The following is a 21,189-nucleotide window of genomic DNA, read 5'->3' on the forward strand; positions in this document are numbered from 1 at the left end:
ATCCCTTCGCCTCAGCACACAAATGAATTAATATCCTAGCTAGAACACCAGGATTTCTATGCTGATTCTTTTTGAAACATAGCATTCATGCAGCATGATCAAGTGTGTCTGTGTATGGGGGCAAGGGTGGCAACGGGGGGTGGTTAAAGTATAAACCAAGAAGTCCTGTCAGATCATGTTTTGGTGCAAATGTATTATATGCTTTTCATATTCTTTCTCCATAACTTTTCTTAAAAGTGAATCAGAAGGTATAATTCAAGCTTGTCATCATATTCCCATGAGTGCAAAAATAACTTACATTTCTACAAATATTTTTGAGCCTTTTAATATACATTACAAATATTTTAGACCAATCACATTTTGTTGGTGTAACATATTTACAAAACAAAAAATATATTACAATAAATATGAACGAAACAGTGAATCCGATCAACAACGAGCTCTGTCACAACCAGGTATTTAAAAGGAATGCGAAAACCTGTTGGTCTGCATATGTTAAGAGTTTTGAGATGAATAGGGGTCCAGAATTATAATGTATCCAGAAAAGAGATAGGGAACATCCCAAATTTAAGTTAGGTAAGATTCTTTCTCATTGCTAATTACATAATGTTTAATGATGTTTTAAACTGTGAACATTGATGAATTATCCAAACATGATACAAAGCTAATATAGTTCTATCATTTCAAAATGTATGTGACATTCACATAATATCCTTTTAATTATTATCATTATATACTGTAGTTCACACAATATCTACAAATGTGAATGAGAAAAAAGAGTCACAGCAACATGTCTCACATTCCAGTTTTAAATAAGACAAGCACATACTGCATCAAACATTATTTTATGTTAATAAATAACACCTAGTTTTTTATGGTTACTTTGAACAGTTTACAGCTGTATATTTAAAAAGAGAACATTTTAGGCGAGTTTCACATTGTCAGCAAAAGGTAAAATAAATAATGAATCTTTATAACAAAAAAAAGAAAGAAAGGAAAGGAAAGGAAGAAAGAAAGGAAGGAAGGGAGGGAGGGAGGAAGGAAGGAAGAAAAGGAGAAAGAGAGAAGAGAAAGAACGAGAGAGTTGTATATAGAACATAAAGTATTTTTGACATGCTGCTTTTCTGGTACAGTCTGCCACAAGAAAATGAAAATAGAAACAAAAAAATGATTGTCTTTTAAAAACAAGTTTTGAAAGCTTTCTACCATACTGAGCATAAACCTTTTAAGACTAGAATGGAGATTTTTTTTGCCATCTGCTTTGCATATATATCTTCTGCACACTGTGTGTGTGCACACCCAAAGAGATCTACTAAAGTCACAGGATAATAACAACTGCCTGCCCCTTAAAATGAGAAACAGCCAAAACACTGAACTGAAATCCAACCAGTCTGAAGTCTGCAAAGGTTGCAGCCTTGCTTTACTTTCACAGATGTCCCTGTGTGACTGTTGTTCCTGTGGACCCCCGGCAACTTTTCAAACAATAAACCCCACTGGGATAATCCAAGGGGTCCAATTTCCTCAGGTGGGAAAAGGAACCTGGTTCCTCAAAAAGCCAGTCCTGACAAGCCATCGGACTCAGTCTGAAGGGAGCTCGGCTCTCTCTCTGCAACTGCCCCTGTCTGGTTACTAGTGGTTAGTGTTGTCGTCTATTCTCTTCCCACAGCTACTCACAACCCCGGAGGACAAGGGGGTCCATACTACACATCCTTCCTGATCGACTGTGAATGCGCCAAACTGCTTCACAACCCGCTCCCAGCAAAGAGCATTTTCTCTGCTAAGCAAAAGGAAAAGCGTTAAGCCTAATAGCAAAATTAGAGGTTTCCTTCCAATCAGGTTGTTGTTATGGTATTAAGACTTTTTGTTCAAGCATCCAGTTTTCTAAAGGGAAAAGAAGGTAGCAGCCCAACTTTCTGACCAGGAATACAGATGTCTACACTCTCAGAGTCCCTATTTTTCTTTAGCCAGCATTTTCACGAAATTTTAGCTTATCCAGGAAGCGTTGGTAGTAATCACTGGATTATAATATAATCACTTCCCACATAATTCAGGTTCTTTTACATCTGTCAGTCCTCTTGACCAAAAGAAGTATACAGTATTATGCTAGAGACCATAGTAAATTTCCACTGAAAAAGATACTTGGTGCTTGTGTTCCTGGAGTCTATGTGAAGCCATTGCTCAAACTATATCTTTCCAAGAAAATATGAAAACCATTTAAGTCCACCATGTAACCTTATTATTAGAACTTTTGCTCATCGTCCTATCCTCAGACATTGAGATGGGTGCTATGCCTTTGGTGGCCTCTATTTTCCATTCCCCCACAAAACGCTGAGTAGGCTCCCCAAAGGGCAGGCTGGAATGCTGTAAAACTCTGCAAGCTTATCCGACTAAAAGTTCCTCTCCTGCTTTGGACCTTTTATGGGGGGGGATCGGAGAAAACAAACATCCACATTCCTTATCAATGAGGAATTAATTTACGAGTAACTTAACAGTTAAGTACTGGATACACGTTGCTGGAGTTTTTTGGTTCACCTGTGAAAACCTCAGAACTGTGACACTCACTAAGCATTAGCACAGGTCTGCAGCAGAGATGGAAAAGCTCATACATTAATACAAGGGCTTTTGGCCTTGATTTTCAAATTCAGACCAGGCATCATTGAGCTCCATGAAAATCATCTTTGCATATTGTTCATAAGGTTGCCCAGTAGCCTATAGAAAAAAAAAAAAACCACACATTAGATACCACAGACCAAAGTTTTATTTCTATTAAATTTTTCACTGCTAATATGTGGGCTCTAAGGAATTGAAATGTTTTTCTATTAGGCCATTTCTCTTTTTACAGCCCCATCTACATGCCCCTAATTACTATGACCTCCCCAGGAAGCCCTCCCCCTAGGGATTCACTTTTGGTAGTAGTGGTCAGTCACTGAGTAGGTAACAGAGAAGTTACTGGGCAGCACAAAATGTATCTCCATTTCCAGAATTATCTATCAAATGACAAAGGTTCATGACTGTCTATCTCCAATTGACTAGCCATATTTTGAAAAACACATTTCCCCATTTCTTTTTTTTTTTAAATAAATTTATTTATTTATTTATTTTTGGCTGTGCTGGGTCTTTGTTGCTGTGCGCGGGCTTTCTCTAGTTGCGGTGAACGGAGGCTACTCTTCCTTGCGGTGCTCAGGCTTCTCATTGCGGTAGCTTCTCTTGTTATGGTTGTGGAGCATGGGTTCTAGGTGCACGGGCTTCAGTAGTTGTGGCACAGGGGCTCAGTAGTTGTGGCTCAGGGGCTTAGTTGCTCCACGGCATGTGGGATCTTCCCGGACCAGGGATCAAACCCGTGTCCCTTGCATTGGCAGGCGGATTCTTAACCACTGTGCCATGAGGGAAGTCCCCATTTTCCCATTTCTGAAAAAAGTTCTTGGAGACCCATAACATAAGGCATATAGTTTGTGAATTTTTCTGGGCTGTTTCCCTTTCTCTTTGATTCACTGAAACACATTATTTCTTTAATACTATCCAGATTAGTCACAAAAAGTGTGGAGAGATGAAAATCAAATATATCAAATTCAAGTACGTGTTCCCAAGCAGGACTTCAGTCACAGCCTCACATCATAGGACTGGTATCCTCAGTCCACAAGACAGCAAGGGACCCAATTCTGTCAGGGAGGTTTCTGTATATCATGGTGATCTCAACTGTGCCATCCCGTAGCTGAAGTTTCTGACAACGTGCAGCACGTACATGTGTACGTACTTCAATGAAAACATAAACTGGCATAATCAATATAGTGAAGCATTTAGTTCCATTCTGAGTATTTTGTTAATTCTCACCAAGTTTGCCAACTACGTTCTAAAGCTTTTTTCACTTTATAATCCTGGCTAAATATCCTGCTATATCTCTAAAGGAGAACATTTTCCTGTCCAGCTCTTAGCCCACCCGTAAGTCAAGACACAGTTTGTATCTGTTCCCTGAAAATGAGTCAGTGGTGAACCTTACACCTAAGGAAGGCCCCTATTCCATTATTTGTAATATATTATTTGATTCCTTTTCTTCTGTTTCATAAAGCGTAACTATTTGTTTAAATACCTTTTTTGAGCCCATGGGATTTATTTTATATAAATGGTCCAAGTAACAAGTTGAAAGTATGACGCTTTGACGCACACTTGTAAACGAACGACAGGAGGCCCAGACACGCGGTGGCGGAGAGCAAGCTGTACTCACTTTATCTGGATGTACCACCAGCACAGCCTTCCTGTACACCTTCTTCACCTGCTCTGGTGTGACCAGGTCTGCCATGCCAACTGGTTTCCACTTAGTCTCCCCAGCCCACAGCATGGTATGCATCGTGGACAGAAGGGCTCTGATATTTCTCTCTTTGCCTTCAATCCATTCCAGAATCTGTAAACACAGGGGCAGTTAAGAGATCCAAATGCTCTCGAGTCCAGAGGGTCTCCACTGTGACTCTGGAAACCCCTCCTGCTCCAGCAACGTCGAGTACCTGCATACTCCAACCTGCCCTCTACCTGCTTTTCTTCCTCCACCCCCGACCTCATCTTTCTGGTTAACTCTTCATCATCCTTCAAGAGCCTGCTCAGGAATTTCATACTGCTCTGCCTTTGAGAGTTTGAATACTTTCCTTCTTCTCTGGCCCCCCCTGAGTTAATTACTCACTCCTAAAGTATAAACTCCATGAGTGCCCACACCATGTCTGTCTGGGTCCCTGCTATCTGCTCTATCTAGTATAGTGACACAGAGACACTAAAAAAAAATCCTTTGGATAAAAGAACAAATTTCTCCGGGCTAACTTTTAAACATGCTTCTATCATAATATGTGTGACACTTTATTGTAATCATGTGTTTGTCTTTCCCTGCCACTAGGCAGACCTGTTTGAGGAAAGGTAGTGTTTTTAACATATCACTGTAACTCAGAAATCAAATAGTATGCCTGGCATGGAACAGAGCTCAAAAAGGGTTGTTAAATGAATACATTTAGTCATTCATTCCAACTACGAGCATTCATAGTTTGAATCTTCATAGTTCGAACAAATGAGATGATTAAATTGAAGGGTTTGCAACAATGCATCAGCATTTAGCACATAACAGAAGCTTAGTCAAGGTAAATGATGGCTACTCTCCCAAACGATTTAATACCCCGTACCAACTAAATAACCAAGCATGGTTTAAAAGACATAAATGACTTCCTTTTATAGAAAACTGTCAGAGTTTACCTAATGAACAAAGGTTCTTGAGATGGAGCACAAGGTTTTTGGAAGGAATATAAAACCTTTTGGATGTTGTATGAAGTGCAAAGCAAATACAAACAAAGGATCCTATATTGTACTCCAAATAGTATCTGTACGTCTTCAACAAATGTTCATATCTGTAGGGAAATTATGGCGAAGAACAGTAGTATACTTTTTCAAAATGTGTGACATTGACTAGCTGTACCACTCCTGATTTTGGAGTAACAGATTAGACCCCTCATCTTCCAGGCTGCTACAGGGTCAGTATATTTCGTCTTGTGGAAATTCAGCCTCTCTGTCTGTGAAGAGCAGTCCACTTATCTTGATCTTCACAAACTCTTTCACTATCTCACACCATTCATCAATATAACCACCCTTTTGTTCCCAAATTAACCGTCATCCACAATAACATCCTCAGCTATAAAGTAATGTCTCCGTTTTCTTATCTATGAAATAAGGGCATCACTGGTTTGCAAACTTTAAAAGAAAAGAAGATAATAGGGAAACATTCTCCTTCCCCAAATAGAATCTTACCTAGACTTCCAAGAATCAAAAACAGATAAAAGCAGAAATGCTCTGGTTAAAAGTGGAGGGAAGCAGTGGGGAAGCCAAGGACCTCACCTCCCTCAGCCTTCCTCCCTGCCACCTTCCCAAACCTCCAGATGTAACATTACGGGAGTGAGTAATTCCAGGTACATCAGTATTTCCCTCTCTGTCAGCAAAGAAGAGATCCTGAGGGCTTCAGTTGATCTGGTCTAATATAAAGCTCTCAAAGCAGAAATAGAGAACATAAATAATGCATTCTTCTTACCTCCAAATCATAATGACTTACCTACAGATCGGAATGCCATCTGAACAATAAGATCACCTCCTAAAGAGTGCCATTGCTTATTTGAAAATGTAAACAAAGAAAATCTATACTACCATACCATGGAATAAAGTGCATTTTATTAAAGAAACGAAACAGCATACACAGTACTCCCTGAAAGTACTTTGCTATTAAAGGACACAGTTGTACTCAAATCACAGCTATAGGAACCAAATGAAATAAAGTGGATGCTAGAAACCTAACACGGCACCTTCTATAGGTTAGTCCCACACTGACATCTCCACACACATAATAATCACCCTGGGTCAGAGGCTCACTTACCTTTAATTTCTCAGGATCCATCTCCTTAGCCATTTCCTCCTTTCTCATCTCAGCTATTGTTCGAGGGCCCTTTTTGTCTCTGTGAGCATTAAAACCTTGACCAGAGAGTAGGTCTTCAAAGTCAGCTGCTTTTTGTTTCCCTTCTGCAACATAATATTTTAAAAATTATTATGGTTTTTACTCTGAAACATAATATCATATCATTATATCACAACACTTGGTCTTCAAGGTGCTTTCACATGCACTAAGCCCTTAATCCTCTCAATTACCCTGTCATGTCCATTTTACAGATGAGGAAAGTAAAGTCTGGAGAACTTAAGAGATCATTCAGAATCATATACCATGTCCATGGCAAAGCTTGGACTCGGGGCGGGATTGCTAGATTAAGTCTAATTCCATATCCAGTGTTCCGTCTCTTCATAGATGAGGATATTCATGATTCTACCCCCTGCTCCCTCCCCCACGCCCCCCAGACCCCAGTCACACAACTAGTTAGTATCAGTGATGGGACCAAGACCTGGGTTTTGGTACTTGAAATCCATGCATGCCACTGCTTTCCTGCCCACACTCAGCTGACACTTTTAGTCCATCACAGTGCTCTTTTTTCCCAAGTCTGGTTTTAGCCTCACAATCTTTATCAGTCTGTTTGGAAAAGCAGCCTAGCATAGCAGCAAAGAACAAAGACCCTGGAGACAAACTCTCCAGGTTTGAATTCCAGCTCTGCCCTTATTAGCGATGTGATCTTGGGGCAAGTTCCTTGCCATCTCCATGCCTCAATTTCCTCATCTGTCAACCAGGCATGGTGTGCTTAGAACAGTGCCTGGCTGTTTAAATGTTTGTTGTTAAAACAAAACAGAACCAAAACACAGGAGTACATGCAGTCCATGCCCTTCAACCAAAGCTAGTGTTGGAATTGAAACACACTTGCCAGCTCTATACTGTAAGGCATTCTGAACGTACACTGTCATACGCACACACTAAAATGTGAGTGCTCTGAGACTAGGGATTTTGTCTGTCTTGTTCGCTGCGTATCCCCAATGTTTTCTACACTGAAGACGCTCCATAAATATTTGCTGATTGAAGACATTCACCCCACATCTACTCAAAATAAGAACGGAGGGGAAGCCAGGTGACTCTATGGAATTATCCAGGAATATCCACTGCTAACTGAAGAACAAACATGATGTTGTATTCCCAATAAGAGGGTCCCTGTCATGTTAGTATTGTGAGAAGTCACCTGTGTCATATGCAGTAGAGTGTGGCGGTGAAGAGCAGGGGCTCTAGAGCCACACTGTCCTGGTTCAGATCTTGGCTGTGTCACTTACGAGCTGTATGGACTTAGGAAATTATTGACCTCTGCCTACAACATGGGGTTGGTTTGGGAAGATTATATTAAATAATATGCGAAAACTGCATAGAATAGCACCTGACATATAATAAGCACTCAATAAATGTCAGCTACAGCTACCAGGAAAAGTAGAATTTCATTTTCCATGTTCCATAGGAAGGCCTGTTTCCTTATCATGTCCCTAAACGTTTCATTCTTAGGTATAATCAAATCAACTGAAATGTAAAATATATCATAACAGGCCTTTTAGCAAACTCAAGTTTAACCATCCCTGCTATCCAAAATATATTATTTTTCACTCGCTATCAAGAATCCCATTTGAAAAAGGAAGAATCCCATCCAGGGTATCCTCCAGCCTTAGCTGTTGGGCCATTTTGTGTTCTTGTAACTTTCTTCTCAGAAGAGAGGAAAAAACCATCACAGGAAACCCAATGATCTCAGGAACATCCCCCAACCAGAGGATAAGCAAGACCAAACGTCCAAGATACGTCCACCCCTCTAAATGGGGTCCAAGAGCAAATGTGAACATAGTGCTTGAAAGGCTCCCAACCTTCCTCTTCTACCCTCTCTTCCAAAGGAATGACAGCTTCAAGATGCAACCACGCCTCCACTCACATCCATTCAATAGCCATTTAGTGCCTACTACATGCCAGGCGCTCTGCTAGGTGCTAATGACAATGAGGCATTGGTCTCAGCGTGGAGAGAGACAGACAGGTGAGCCAGCACTCACAAAGCGATCTGTGTCAGGAGCCTGATGAAACCTGGAGCTCCAGGCACCACCCTGGTGTAGGGATCGTGCTCTGTCTCTACAATTCAAAGACTGCCTCAGAAACTACCAGAATTGCTTTCTATCTCCTTCTTCAGACATACATACATTTGGGTACCCTACAGCCAGCCTCCATACCGTCATCCTTACCCAAGTTAGCTGCTCCTTTCCCACGTTCGTTCTGGCCCCCAGGCACAGATGAGAAGCTCACGTTGTAGTTGGGTCGGTTCTGGGGAGAGGAGTGGGGCATGCTGGACTGTGGCTTAGACTGTGTCTGCTGCCAGCTGTAGCCACTTCCCTGCTGCCACCCTCCACCCATAGGCTGGGGAGATGCTTTCTGTGGCGAGCTGAGAGGTGGAAATCCTCCACCCAATCCAGTTGGTGTGGAGGGTTTGCTGGCAAATGAAGAACCACCTACAGAACAAATTAAAAAAACAACAAAAAAAGGAGAGAGCGAGAAAGAAGGTAATGCTATTTTGAGTAGCCTCTAACTCCTGTGTCTCAAGTTACTGTTTACAGTGACTTCAGTGGAACTTCCCTTGACTGGTGGCACAATTAGCCGTGCTAATAGTTAAATAAATTGCAGTCATATATTTCCTTTAATCCCCACAATGACACTTTTAGGTATGTATTAATAGTCCCATTTTTTCTTTGGATGAACAAACTATAGCTCAGAGTAGTTAAGTGACTTTCTCAAAGTCACACAGCCAGAAGATGGCAGAACTGGGACTTCAGTCCAAGTCTTTAACTCCAAGCCAGAAGAGCCCTGGCTCTTCCACTACGCCATCCCAGCCCTCCGTCCCATCCTCTCAGCAGACTCTACTCCACTGGAGTAAAAACTATCAAACGACAAGAACAGGGAATAAAACAAAATACATTCACTCATGAAGGTGCTACTTAAACTTCAATGAGCAGGATTATTCATGGTCTGTTATAAATACAAGCATGGTTAGTGCCCATGAGTAAACCAAGAGGTTTTGAAATTTCATAAATAGGTTTCAATTTCACACTACTTGCATTTCAGTGCAGGAGAGTAAACACAGCTAACACTCTGACAGCCTTGAATAGGGCAAAGAATCTTATTCGAGCTTTAGGAAATATTACTTTGTGCTGGGAATTTAAGTAGAATCTTGATTCTGTAACTCCTAACTTTTAAGTACTCACTGCATATATGCTGGGCTTTTTCTAAAATACGAAGACCAGTTGTAGCTCATGTTTAAAGAGGTAAAATGAGAAGCTGAAACATGGTGATCTACAGGGACCCTTTCAGGTACCAATTCCAAAACAACAGTGATAATAAAGTAACATTTGTATAGCTCTTCAGAAATTATAAAACATGTTTCTAAATATTACTGCCTTCAATCTACACAACACCCTTCAGAAGTAGGTAGTATTACTAGCCCCACTTTATTTATTTTTCTTTCTTTATCAAAATTACCATTTAAAAATTATTTATTTATTTATTTATTTATTTGTGGTACGTGGGCCTCTCACTGTTGTGGCCTCTCCCGTTGCGGAGCACAGGCTCCGGACGCGCAGGCTCAGCGGCCATGGCTCAGGGGCCCAGCCGCTCTGCGGCATGTGGGATCTTCCCGGACTGGGGCACGAACCCGCATCCCCTGCATCGGCAGGCGGACTCTCAACCACTGTGCCACCAGGGAAGCCCAATTTTTTAAATTTTTATACAATTTTTAAAGGTTACTTTCCATTTAGTTATTACAAAATATTGGCTCTATTCCCTGTGTTGTACAATATATCCTTGAGCCTGTCTTACACCCAGTAGTTTGTACCTCCCACTTCCTCACCCCTATATTGTCCTTCCCTTACTCCACAACACTGGCAACGCCTAGTTTATTCTCTATATCTGTGAATCTGCTTCTTTTCTGTCATATTCACTAGTTCGTTGTATTTTTTAGGTTCCACGTATAAGTGATATCATACAGTATTTGTCTTTCTCTGTCTGACTTATTTCGCTTAGCATAATGCCCTCCGAGTCCATCCATGTTGCTACAAATGGCAAAATTTTGTTCTTTTTTATGGGTGAGTAGTATTCCATGATATATATATATATATATATATGCCACATCTTCTTTATCCATTCATCTGTTGATGGACCCTTGGTTGCTTCCATATCTTGGCAATCGTAAATAATGCTGCTATGAACATTGGGGTGCATGTATCTTTTCAAATTAGTGTTTTTGTTTTTTTCAGATATATACCCAGGAGTGGAATTGCTGGGTCATATAGTAGTTCCATTTTCAGTTTTTTGAGAAATGTCCATACTGTTTTCCACAGTCTGGCCCCACTTTAAAGATGAGGAAAGCAAGGCTCAGGGAGGTATACTGATATGCTCATGATCACACAGCTAGTTAATGGAGCTGGGGCTTGACTATGGGCTTCCTAGCTCCACATGTTATGTTCATTTCCTGCAGCCATAATCCCTAATCCCTCCCTAAATCTCTGAGTCTTTCACTACAACTCATCCCTTACTTACAGTGTCTTCTTTATATAGATACTGTTCCTCTGCTCTGATCTGGGCTCCTCTTTCCTTTCCTACTAGGAATGTTGTGTTATGACCATCGGACCCAGAGTCACTCTGAGTTTGAGTCTCTGCTCTGTTGCTCACTCGTGCATTCATTCTTGCATGCACTTATTCATTCATTCATTCATAGAGTCATTCATCAGTATCTGTTGAGCATTACTAAGTACCAGATACTGTGCACTGGGAATATAGCTGAAAAACATCTACAGAGAATCCTTGCTCTTCTGCAGTTCAGTGAAAAACTCATCTCCTTGACCTCAATTTTGTCACCTGTGAAATCAGAACTATGTCTAAGTCACAGGTATATCATGAAGGCACAATGGCTACGTGAAAGTTCTTCACAATCCCTGAGTTAAGCGAATAAGAGACGTTATTTTAAAATAATGCAATTTCATATGCCCAGCATGCACCAGGACACCATAAGGGCTCAATAAATACTTGGTAATAGGAAAAAGTAATGACAGGGTTATATTCTGCAGGTAGGCATCGCTGTCAGTGTCTAACTCAGAACACGAAGCCCCTCTTTGTGAGCCCCTGGGCCCTTCTGCCAACAGTGCATCAACATATACCTTAGGCTGGGTTTGCATTCTGCACTGGGAGTTCATTTTATATTTTAAGGATGCTTACTATCTTCTTTCTGAATATATATATGTTTATTATTTAAAAATTCAATAACACAGAAAGACCTGAAGAACTTAAAAAATACTTCCATATTCCCACCACACTGTCATTTATTTGTTCCTTTATAAAACACTATCGAGCATCTTCTCCACGCCAGGCTGCAGATACAGTGGTGAACAGGCAGACGCTGACTCTGATCTCAAACTGTTCATCAACATTGTAGGACTTTCTGATGTCTACCCTTCCGGAATATCTTCTACCCATGGTTAGCAATTCTAATTTTCAATGCCACCGAAGCGGAGAGCTGACAGAAATACAAAGCAGTAGCTAAACCCAGAGTCCACTGCAATCCTCATTAAAAGCAAAAGCAGTGGTCGTCAGACTCGGCTGTACGTTAGATTCACTTGGGGAGCTTTAAAAACTGTTTATAACCAAGCCACAGCCAAACCAATTAAGTCAGAATATCTATGGGAAGAACTACAGTGTTGGTATCAGAACTGTTCAATGTGAAAATACCTAAAGTTCTCAGAAGGATACTACCTTTTTTGAAAAATTGCAGCTATATAATTTGGAAGTTTAATTTTTACTCTAAAGCAATTACCTAAGAGTCAAAAATTCTAATGTGTAGCGCTTGCTTATATACCTGTCAGGAAAGTCACTTACCTTTCCTGAGCTATGTGAGTTGAAAAATGGGGAAATTTAGGAAACTAGTTTCCCTAGCAGTTTTTTAAGAATTACTGCATTTTAAAAACAACAAAGAACTCTTGAACTCCTCCTAGTAGGTATGCTGTTGCAGTGATACGGACGCAGCTATTCTGAAACTATTTTTGTTGTCTATTAATGCCGAGATCCAAGGAAACGGAAGATACACATATGGAATAGGGGAAAGTAAGGAAGAACCCTGTGGTAGTGGATGGAATTATATATTGATATATGTATTTATATCCACACATCACCTATCTCCATCTCCTGAAAGGCAGAGCAATGACACCCACCCCCGTAGCAAAAAACATACTTAGAACAGATTCTGGTTTCTAAATACCACTCCCCACAAAAAGGAATGAGGATTCTTGGAAATGCCTGATTCCAGGACTGGGGTGTAAAAAGTTCAAGATAAGCCTAGAACATCTTGTGCCATAAAGAAAGAAAGTTCTCAAAAATGATGGAATCAAGTGAAAAAGATATAGAAGCCAGAACAAAGGAGCTTTCACAAACTAAATGTGGGACAATGTAAACATTAAATAATGACAATAATAGATGATAACCAACTGAGTCCAAAAAGAATCCACTAGTCTGTTATGATGTGAGAGAGGGAGGGAGTCAGAAAGGAAGGGGGGAGGGGATGGAGAGAGAGGAGATTCTGCCTTAGAGTGAAATGCTAATTAATATACATAGAAAGAAGGACAGAATCAGACAATCACAATTCTGCAGATATCATGGTAATGCCTGCTTTAGGCAAGAATCACTAATGAATGCTGAAATGCTAAAATGAATGCTTCCCATTCCAAAACCTCCTGGGTACAAGTCAGATGGAGGACAGGATATTCTCAAATAGAACAGTCTCAAATTATCTCCCCAGATTACTCATTAATTACTATAGGGAAAAATGGTAACTTTATGGTGAAGAAACCTGGCAGACATCACCTTAACCAAGTGATCAAAGTTAACAAATCGAGACGTTCTCAACTGGCCTGTACCCTTCAAGTATCGATGTCACGAAAGGCTGAGGAATGATTCCAGGTTAAAGGTGTCTAAAAGGACATGACAACCAGATGCAAGACAAGATGCTGGAGTTTTTAAAAGAGCTTCCTATAAAGGTCACCTCTTCAGAGAGGCCTTCCCTAACCACTTGATATCTAAAATAACACCCCAGCCCATCCCCTACTCGCCATCACTTTCTGCCTTATTTTTTTCACAGCACTCTGCACGGGGCTTATAGTGCAGACTCCAGACCTAGACTTCATGGTGTTGAAACCTTGTGATTTGGGCAAGTTACTTAAACTTTTGTGTCCATGTTTCTTCATTTAAAAATGAGGACTATAACAGTTCCTACTTCAAAAGATAATTGGCAAGATTAAATGAAATGATACGTGTAAAGCACTTAAAATAGAGCCTGGCACTTAGTAAAACCTCCAAATAAACATTAATTGTTTTTATTACTTGACATTATATTATATATTTATTCATTTAGTATTTGTTTCCCCTTCTAGAATACAAGCCTTACAAAGGCAGGAATTTTGTTTTGGTTTTGTTAGTTTGGTTGGTTGGTTTTTACTAAAGGAGTGTTAGCACGTAGAAGGCACTTAGTAAATAGTTGTGGGATGAATAAATGGGTAAAAAATGAACAGTGGATAAGATTTTATTTGAAGTAGAACTTTGCCTGTTACATATGATGTTATTATTCTAAAATGTGAAGTTTATTTTAAGATATAAAAAAGAGAAATAATTTTGAGAGTTCTTAAAAGGAAAAAAGGTCTAAAGGGTATAAAAGAAAAGGTCAAGATTCTGACATAACTACTGGCAAAAAATAAAAAGGTAGTCACGTTCTCATTCCCTGCAGACAATTTGGTTCTAAATGCCTCAGGAGGGCTTTCAGAGAAACTAAACTATCAACGTGCCTCATTTAATCCTTCGTGTGAGGGCTGCCCCACCTTTATTTAACAACTCTGTACTGCCCAGAGAAGGAAGGAGGAAGAAAAGGTTTCAGAACACACTAGTCCAATGAACTACTCCTTGAAGAAAGGTTCCTTGGTGAAATAGTTTGAGAACCCTGCACACTGTATTCCCCTATTGGGATGCATCACCAGGAGTGCTGATTCTCAGAAGTTTTTGCAGTAACCCAAATCCACCGAACCCAGTGTTTCCAAAATTACTTCCTCATGAAACACTTATTTTATAACAATAATTAACACATGATGAAAAACAGTTTGGATATACTATAAAGAGAGTCTATTTTCTGTATGGAATTTTAGAAACGGACCCGAGAGCACTGTCGCCAATGGAGAGAAGAGGGGGACAGTACGGGGATCTCACTAGCAACTTCACAGTAAGGCCTATGCACAGCTGGCCCTACCTGGCACAAATCTGACCAGCCTCATGTCTCTGTTTTTCTACACATTCATTACTTTTGCTGCAGCCAAACTCTATTGTCAGATGCTCCTGGAAGTTCTAACTTTATTTATGCTACTACTTCAAAATGAGTCATTAGAGAAACGGATTAATAGGGGTTAGTTCCAACCCAATATCTGAAGCCTGCTTCCTTTTTTAAAAAGTCAATCTCGGGTTTTAGAGTATAGCTTAAAAATACACACGATTTTAGATCCCAGGTAACAATACCAGCTTATTTTAACACCAAAGATTTAGATTTGAGGCTTGGTAGCCATAAGTAAATGTTATTTATATATATATATTTTTATTTTTTTTATTTATATCTTAACCTGCTACATTTATACCTAATGTCCCAAGGTCGGCAAAAGGATCCAGAGTCCGGGGTTTGTTTTGATGGGTGGGAGTACCATGCAACGAGCCTGTTGGGCTGGTGGCAGCTGACTTGCTTCCCATTCCAAAACCTCCTGAAAAAAATAATAAGGTCATTGAAAATGAGTTAGTTGTCCAAGGCTGAATTCTGAAATTCAGAAATCCAGAGCTACTGCTCACCTTGTCTCTAAAGGCAAATTAGGACAGGGTTTGCAAATGTGTTAGGAGTTGCTAGACTTATTTCCCTGACTACTAGGTGAGTAGCGGCCTGGAGCAGAAACAGGGAACAGAGAAACCATACGTCATTTCCTGGCCACCCCTGCAAACTATTACGTCTAGCGTTTATCTCACATGTCACCTGACTTCATTCTTTCCTATGGGATTTGGAGTCAGGCCTGAATTCCGGTTCTGCCACTTCCTAGCTGAGTGACGTTTGGCATGTTGCTTAACTTCAATATTTTCTCGTTGGTTAGATAAAGAAACAGCAACTGCTTTAGAAGGTTCTGTGATAAACATAAAGTGTGTGTGTGTGTGTGTGTGTGTGTGTGTGTGTGTATGTGTGTAACTTGCACAGCATCAGGAAACAATCACACAAGATGGCTCTCAAGAAATACAATACTAGCCATCAGAAAGAGAATTTATTTATTATAGACAAATCCAGCCCCCAAACAAGTCCTTTGTGAAGAAAGAAAACCATTCAGATTATGCAACACCTACTCTATGCCAGAAAATCTCACATAAGTTATTTCACTTAACTGTGTGGAACAAGAATTAGGAACCCCATTTTACAGATAAGAAAACTGAAGTTAAGACTTGTAAAAAATCCAAGAGCTTCTAAACGGTTGAGTTAGACATAAATCCAGATTTGTCTAACTCAATTTATTGTCAAGGCATTTAGCAAATGAGACTTAGACAAGTTAAATACCATATACCATGCAGCACAACCATGCCATCAAGGGCAATGTGAAAAGCTCCACCAGACTGTGAGCCTTTAGGAACTTTCTTAGGTGGGCTTAACACTCTGTACGTACTCACTTCATCTTGGGTAAAGGATTATGCTTCGGCAACCGGTTAAGTGTGCACAAAATTAATCTGCTGACCATTACCTGGTTTAGTATGCCAGTCCCAACCTCCTGAAACATCTGGCTGAATGTTCACAGCAGGTGTACTAGAAGCTGCAAACGAGAAGAAAAAGAATCAGGACAACATAGCTCAGAATCCACTTTTCTGTTATACACTACCAAACGTAAGGTAGATAGCTAGTCGGAAGCAGCCGCGTAGCACAGGGAGATCAGCTCGGTGCTTTGTGACCGCCTGGAGGGGTGGGATAGGGAGGGTGGGAGGGAGGGAGACGCAAGAGGGAAGAGATATGGGAACATGTGTATATGTATGGCTGACTCGCTTTGTTATGGAGCAGAAACTAACACACCATTGTAAAGCAATTATACTCCAATAAAGATGTAAAAAAAAAGAATCCACTTTTCTGAATTCACACAGGAAAATGCTCTCCCTCTCATGAGGCCTCATGACCTGTCCAGGTCCCAGGTGATTCAACTCCCCCTCTGAGCTCTCCCCACATTCTGCAACATTGTTATTTCGTGCCTTCATCTATGGTTACTTACATGAGCACCAGTAGAAGCCATAAACTGTCTCTGTTCCTTCTTTGGCTCACTTTTATTTTACCTCAAAACTACACTTTGAATTATAACGGTGCATATGTCTGTCTCCAATAAACTGTGAGTTTCTGTGAACTGTGTAACTGTGAAAATTATATTATTCATCTTTGTGTGTCCCATCTCTACACTTAACACAAAGTCGGCTGGCAATTAAAAATAGTGAAATGAAACTTAAACTCAATTTGCCTTGAATTGGCATTAACAAGTGTACGAGAGGCACGGGCAACTTAGAACTGAAATGTTGTTTTCTCCTCCGCTGTGACATGAATGGAGAATGATGAGTCAATCAGAACATGTACTGGGGACTGACTAGATACCACCCACCATGCTGGTGTCAGGTATGTATATACTGTCACTCAAAAAAAAAACTCACTGCAGCTTCAAAATAGATCATTCTGACCCTTCTCGAAGTTCCAAATGTAGAATTTAAAAGAAATGTTCAGCTAAAGAGAATGGGATATATTAGAGGAGTACACACTGGTAGAGTAAGTTTTTTTCTACATCTATAAAATTCAAATAAGAAATAGGATGCCATAAGACAGAATTTCTTTCTAAGACTCTTCTAGGTTCTGTTCATTAAATCAGTGAGTACAACACAAATACTAAAATAACTTTGCAAGTAGGATTTAAGATACAACACACACTCCCCCACCGCCACCAAAAGGATCATCAAAGGACCAAGATTAGCTTTACCAAGCCTTACATTTACCTGTTTTGTTTGCTTAGTACGAACGAAGACATTGTGTACCTTCCCATCATTGAGTTAAGTAGAACATGCCATTATCAAAAATAACAGTTCTTCCCTTTTTCCATAGTAATCCATGAAAACTGAGGTGGAAATCAGACAATTTTACTAACATTTGCTCTTTGATTTCCTGTAAACTCTGACCTTAGTCTTACATCTAACTAGGATGCAGAACTAGGAATTAGTACTTCAACCTTATTACTAATCAAACCCTCAAATCCTTACCACCTACCACACATAAGGCACCACACTAGAGAACAGGGAGCTTAAGGACACAGTACCTCTCCTTAAGAAACTTAAAATCTGCTGGAGAGAAAGGAATAAACAAATGAACCAGTAATTACCCAATATTTTAAACTTCTATTTTGCCTTTTATTATGGTTACTTATTTAGTTTTTCTTCTCAAATTGGGCCCCAAATGATTATTCTCTTCAGAGTAGATATTCAATAAATATTTGTAAAACTCAAAGGCAATATTTCTTGATTCTCAGAAGAGATTGACGGTGCCTTGTAGAAATCCAAGGTGGGCAATCTGACCTCCCAATATGACACCTGAGTCTCACCTGTATATGAAGAGGATGTAACTGACCCACTAACAGTGGAGTAATTCCCTTCTCATCAAGGATAGTGGAAAATTCTTTCACTCACCAGCATGGCACAGATCAAAATAAGAAGTGTAGCCACAAAACGAAGGAGTGCTAACTGTCTGAAACTGAGCTATAAACGTCTTCCAACATGCTCACAAGACAGAACTGAGTCCACTACTGCCATGCCAAAGTATGAACATCCATACCCATGGGACATAAAAGGTAGTACTCATATGAAAACAGTAAATTCAAAGTATTAAAGTCAGGAAAATATATAACCTTACTAACATTATCATTATGCATCGAAGAGACTTAGATAGGAAAAAGTTACAATTCATTTTATATTTATATATTATATGGAAGGACAGATAGATAAAACCTACCGTGTGCCAGTAACTCTTCTAGGCACTACAGAAACATTCATAAACAAAACGAACAAAAATCCCTGCCTTTGTGAGCTCATGTTCTAGTGGGGAGAGAAAGACAACAAAAATAAACAACACATAAGTAAATTATTGAGTATATTAAAGTTGGCAAGTACAACGGAAAGGAAAATGCAGAGAAGCAGGAGGATGGGTTTTAATGTGAAATGGGGCAGTCAGAGTAAACCCCATCGAGAAGCTGACAGCTGAGTAAAGACCAAAGAGGTGAAGGAATTAGCTATGCCGATGTCTTGGGAAGAGGGGACACCAGTGCAACAACAGAGAGGCCAGTGTGGCTGGAATGGAGTGAGCAAGAGGGAGAGAATGGGAAGGAGGTCACAGCCCTGGGTGCTAGAGCACAAAGGGCCTACATAGGCCATTTCAAGGACTTTGGCTTCCATGCTGATTGAGGCACGGAGATTTTGAGCAATGGCGTAACCTACACTTCAAATAAGTGAACAAAAACAACAGCTTTAACCTAGCTGCCTGCGTCTTGCCTCTCAGGGTAGCCAACTTCCAAACAGGAGATTCTTTTAAGCGGGCACTACTTAAAGGTCAGAGGTGAATTTCTTGTATGTTGTCCTGTGGACCCGCTTCAAACAGTTCGAGATTTAAGACCAACAGGAAATCACCCATAAAGGTTGTTCTTGGACTGCTTTCTCCTTTTCGGCCGTTACAGTTTGGCCAGTGTTGCACAACTCATCTTCCTTTTGCATTTGCATGGCTTCCACGAAGTCAAGCTGATGACTGGACTGCATTCTCCAAGGGGACTCAGGGTGCCTTCAACAACAAATACATCGTCCTCTAGGTTGAGGCCAATGATGTTCAATATCCTTCAACATCAGGAATGAGCTTCAGTTTTCCAGCTCGAAGTCATCTGTCCTTCACTGAAGAGCTTTGGTTTTAATCAGTGTTACCTAAGTGATACCTTTTCGCTCTTACAAATGGATGTGATTACGATTCTTTCTACACAGCCTAAGTCTCTAACACAGAAATATAATGTGGGCCATGCATAATTTAAAACTTTTCTAGTAGTGACATTAAGAAAGTTAAAAAGACACTAGTAAAATTAATTTTAACAAAATATTTTATTTAACCCAATATATTCAAAAAATTATATCAAGTGACCAGTATAAAAATATTAAGAAGATATTCTACTTTTTTTTGTACTGAGTTTTGAAATCTGGTATGCACTTTACACTTAGAGTGCATTTCAAATCAGACTGGCCACATCTCCAGTGCTCAAAAGCCACATGTGGTTAGTGGCTTCATATTACAGCTAGTCTAATACACCAGGATATTGTATTCTAAACTGTTCTGTGGAATACTAATTTTGTGAAATGCTCATCATATCACCTTTTATTAACCTGGGACTCATTTTTTCACATTTCAAAGACTTCAACTAGTATGCACCTTCCAATCAACTAAAAGTGGCAGTGTTTTATTTCTTTCTTAATAGTACATAAAACAAAGATATGTGCTACAATTAATGATGTCCTATAATTCTGTGCATGTAGCTCTAATGTAAAAAAAAAAATTCTAAATTAAATTTGAGGAAAGCTGAGTAAAACAAAGTTAAGTAGACTTCTTCACTGTAAAATATCTCAGAGCTTTTAATATGTTAATGTGAACTGTTAATTTTCAAAAGAGAGATGCATTATGTAGCTTTCCAAAAAAACAAAAACCAGAAAAACTCCACCTACAGGGTGCTTTTATATCTGAGCACCCCCTGCTACCTGTGGAAAACCATGCTCCACTGAACACAATATAAAATACTTCCTTACCATGCACTGTAGGTGAAGGGCTTCTCGTAGGCTGAAGAAAGGGGTCACTGGAAGCACTGGCTGTATTCAGAAAAGAACCCAGCAAATCCTGACCTGATGGTTTAGCAGGTGCTCCAAATGGGTCAAAGGTGGCACCTAGAAAACAACAGGAGAAAGGTATTTCTTTGTCCTATGAGTTCACCCATTCAACAACTACTGAAGAGCTGTCACTCTTACAAGGCTGTAGGCCAAATACTTGAAAAATCAGGATGATGCCTGCCTCACAGGCTGTTCTACAGACCCATCCTATCCTTATAACTTCCTCCAGGGTTAACAATGGATCCCAAGGATTTCTGACCACACATAAATAATCCCTTCTTTGTGGACAAAAGAGAACTCTGGATTTACCTGTTGGATGAACCATAAACACTATAAGCAAGGGCCCCTTGGGCCTTCGGGCGTCTTAATAACATAAAATAAGTCAGCCAAGCTTACAGACTAATATATGAGTGGTGAAACAATGCCTGGACCATAGGAGATACCCCATGAATGCACTGTGCTCATATTCAGTGAATTCGTGGACCAAAACCAGACGGGGGGCCCTGCTATTAAGGTGAACAATAGAAAACCTCATTGACCAGGTTTTGTTTAGTTTTGTTTGTGTTCTTAGTGGTCTCTGGCTGACTGAAAGTTAAAAAGGGAAGAAACTGAGCATGACAAAAACTGAACTCTTATCATACCTTGTCCTGTGAAGCTAAAATATTTCTGAAAAATTGCCTGTCAACAACTTGCCAGAAACTAGATGCAGATGTAGTGAAATGAGAAAAAGTTTGTGAATGAACCAAGGA

At 40.0% G+C, this 21,189-nt stretch overlaps 1 protein-coding gene across 5 annotated transcripts in view; it reads right to left on the reverse strand.

Annotated features, from left to right (window-relative positions):
* Positions 1–309: 309 nt before the first annotated feature.
* Positions 310–21,189, reverse strand: part of DNAJC6 (DnaJ heat shock protein family (Hsp40) member C6) — a 155,747-nt gene continuing 134,867 nt past the window's right edge. For all 5 annotated transcript variants that reach the window (XM_030865857.2, XM_060304700.1, XM_030865858.2 and 2 more), the window contains 7 exons: positions 20,363–20,497; positions 16,255–16,323; positions 15,124–15,243; positions 8,659–8,922; positions 6,395–6,537; positions 4,223–4,399; positions 310–2,709 (listed from right to left, as the gene is read on the reverse strand). In XM_030865857.2, coding sequence (XP_030721717.2) covers positions 2,608–2,709; positions 4,223–4,399; positions 6,395–6,537; positions 8,659–8,922; positions 15,124–15,243; positions 16,255–16,323; positions 20,363–20,497 — 1,010 coding nt within the window. In that variant the 3' untranslated portion in view covers positions 310–2,607. The remainder of the gene's footprint in view (positions 2,710–4,222; positions 4,400–6,394; positions 6,538–8,658; positions 8,923–15,123; positions 15,244–16,254; positions 16,324–20,362; positions 20,498–21,189) is intronic.

The sequence above is a fragment of the Globicephala melas genome, chromosome 1, assembly GCF_963455315.2.
Source record: "Globicephala melas chromosome 1, mGloMel1.2, whole genome shotgun sequence".
Taxonomy (NCBI): Eukaryota; Metazoa; Chordata; class Mammalia; order Artiodactyla; family Delphinidae; genus Globicephala; species Globicephala melas.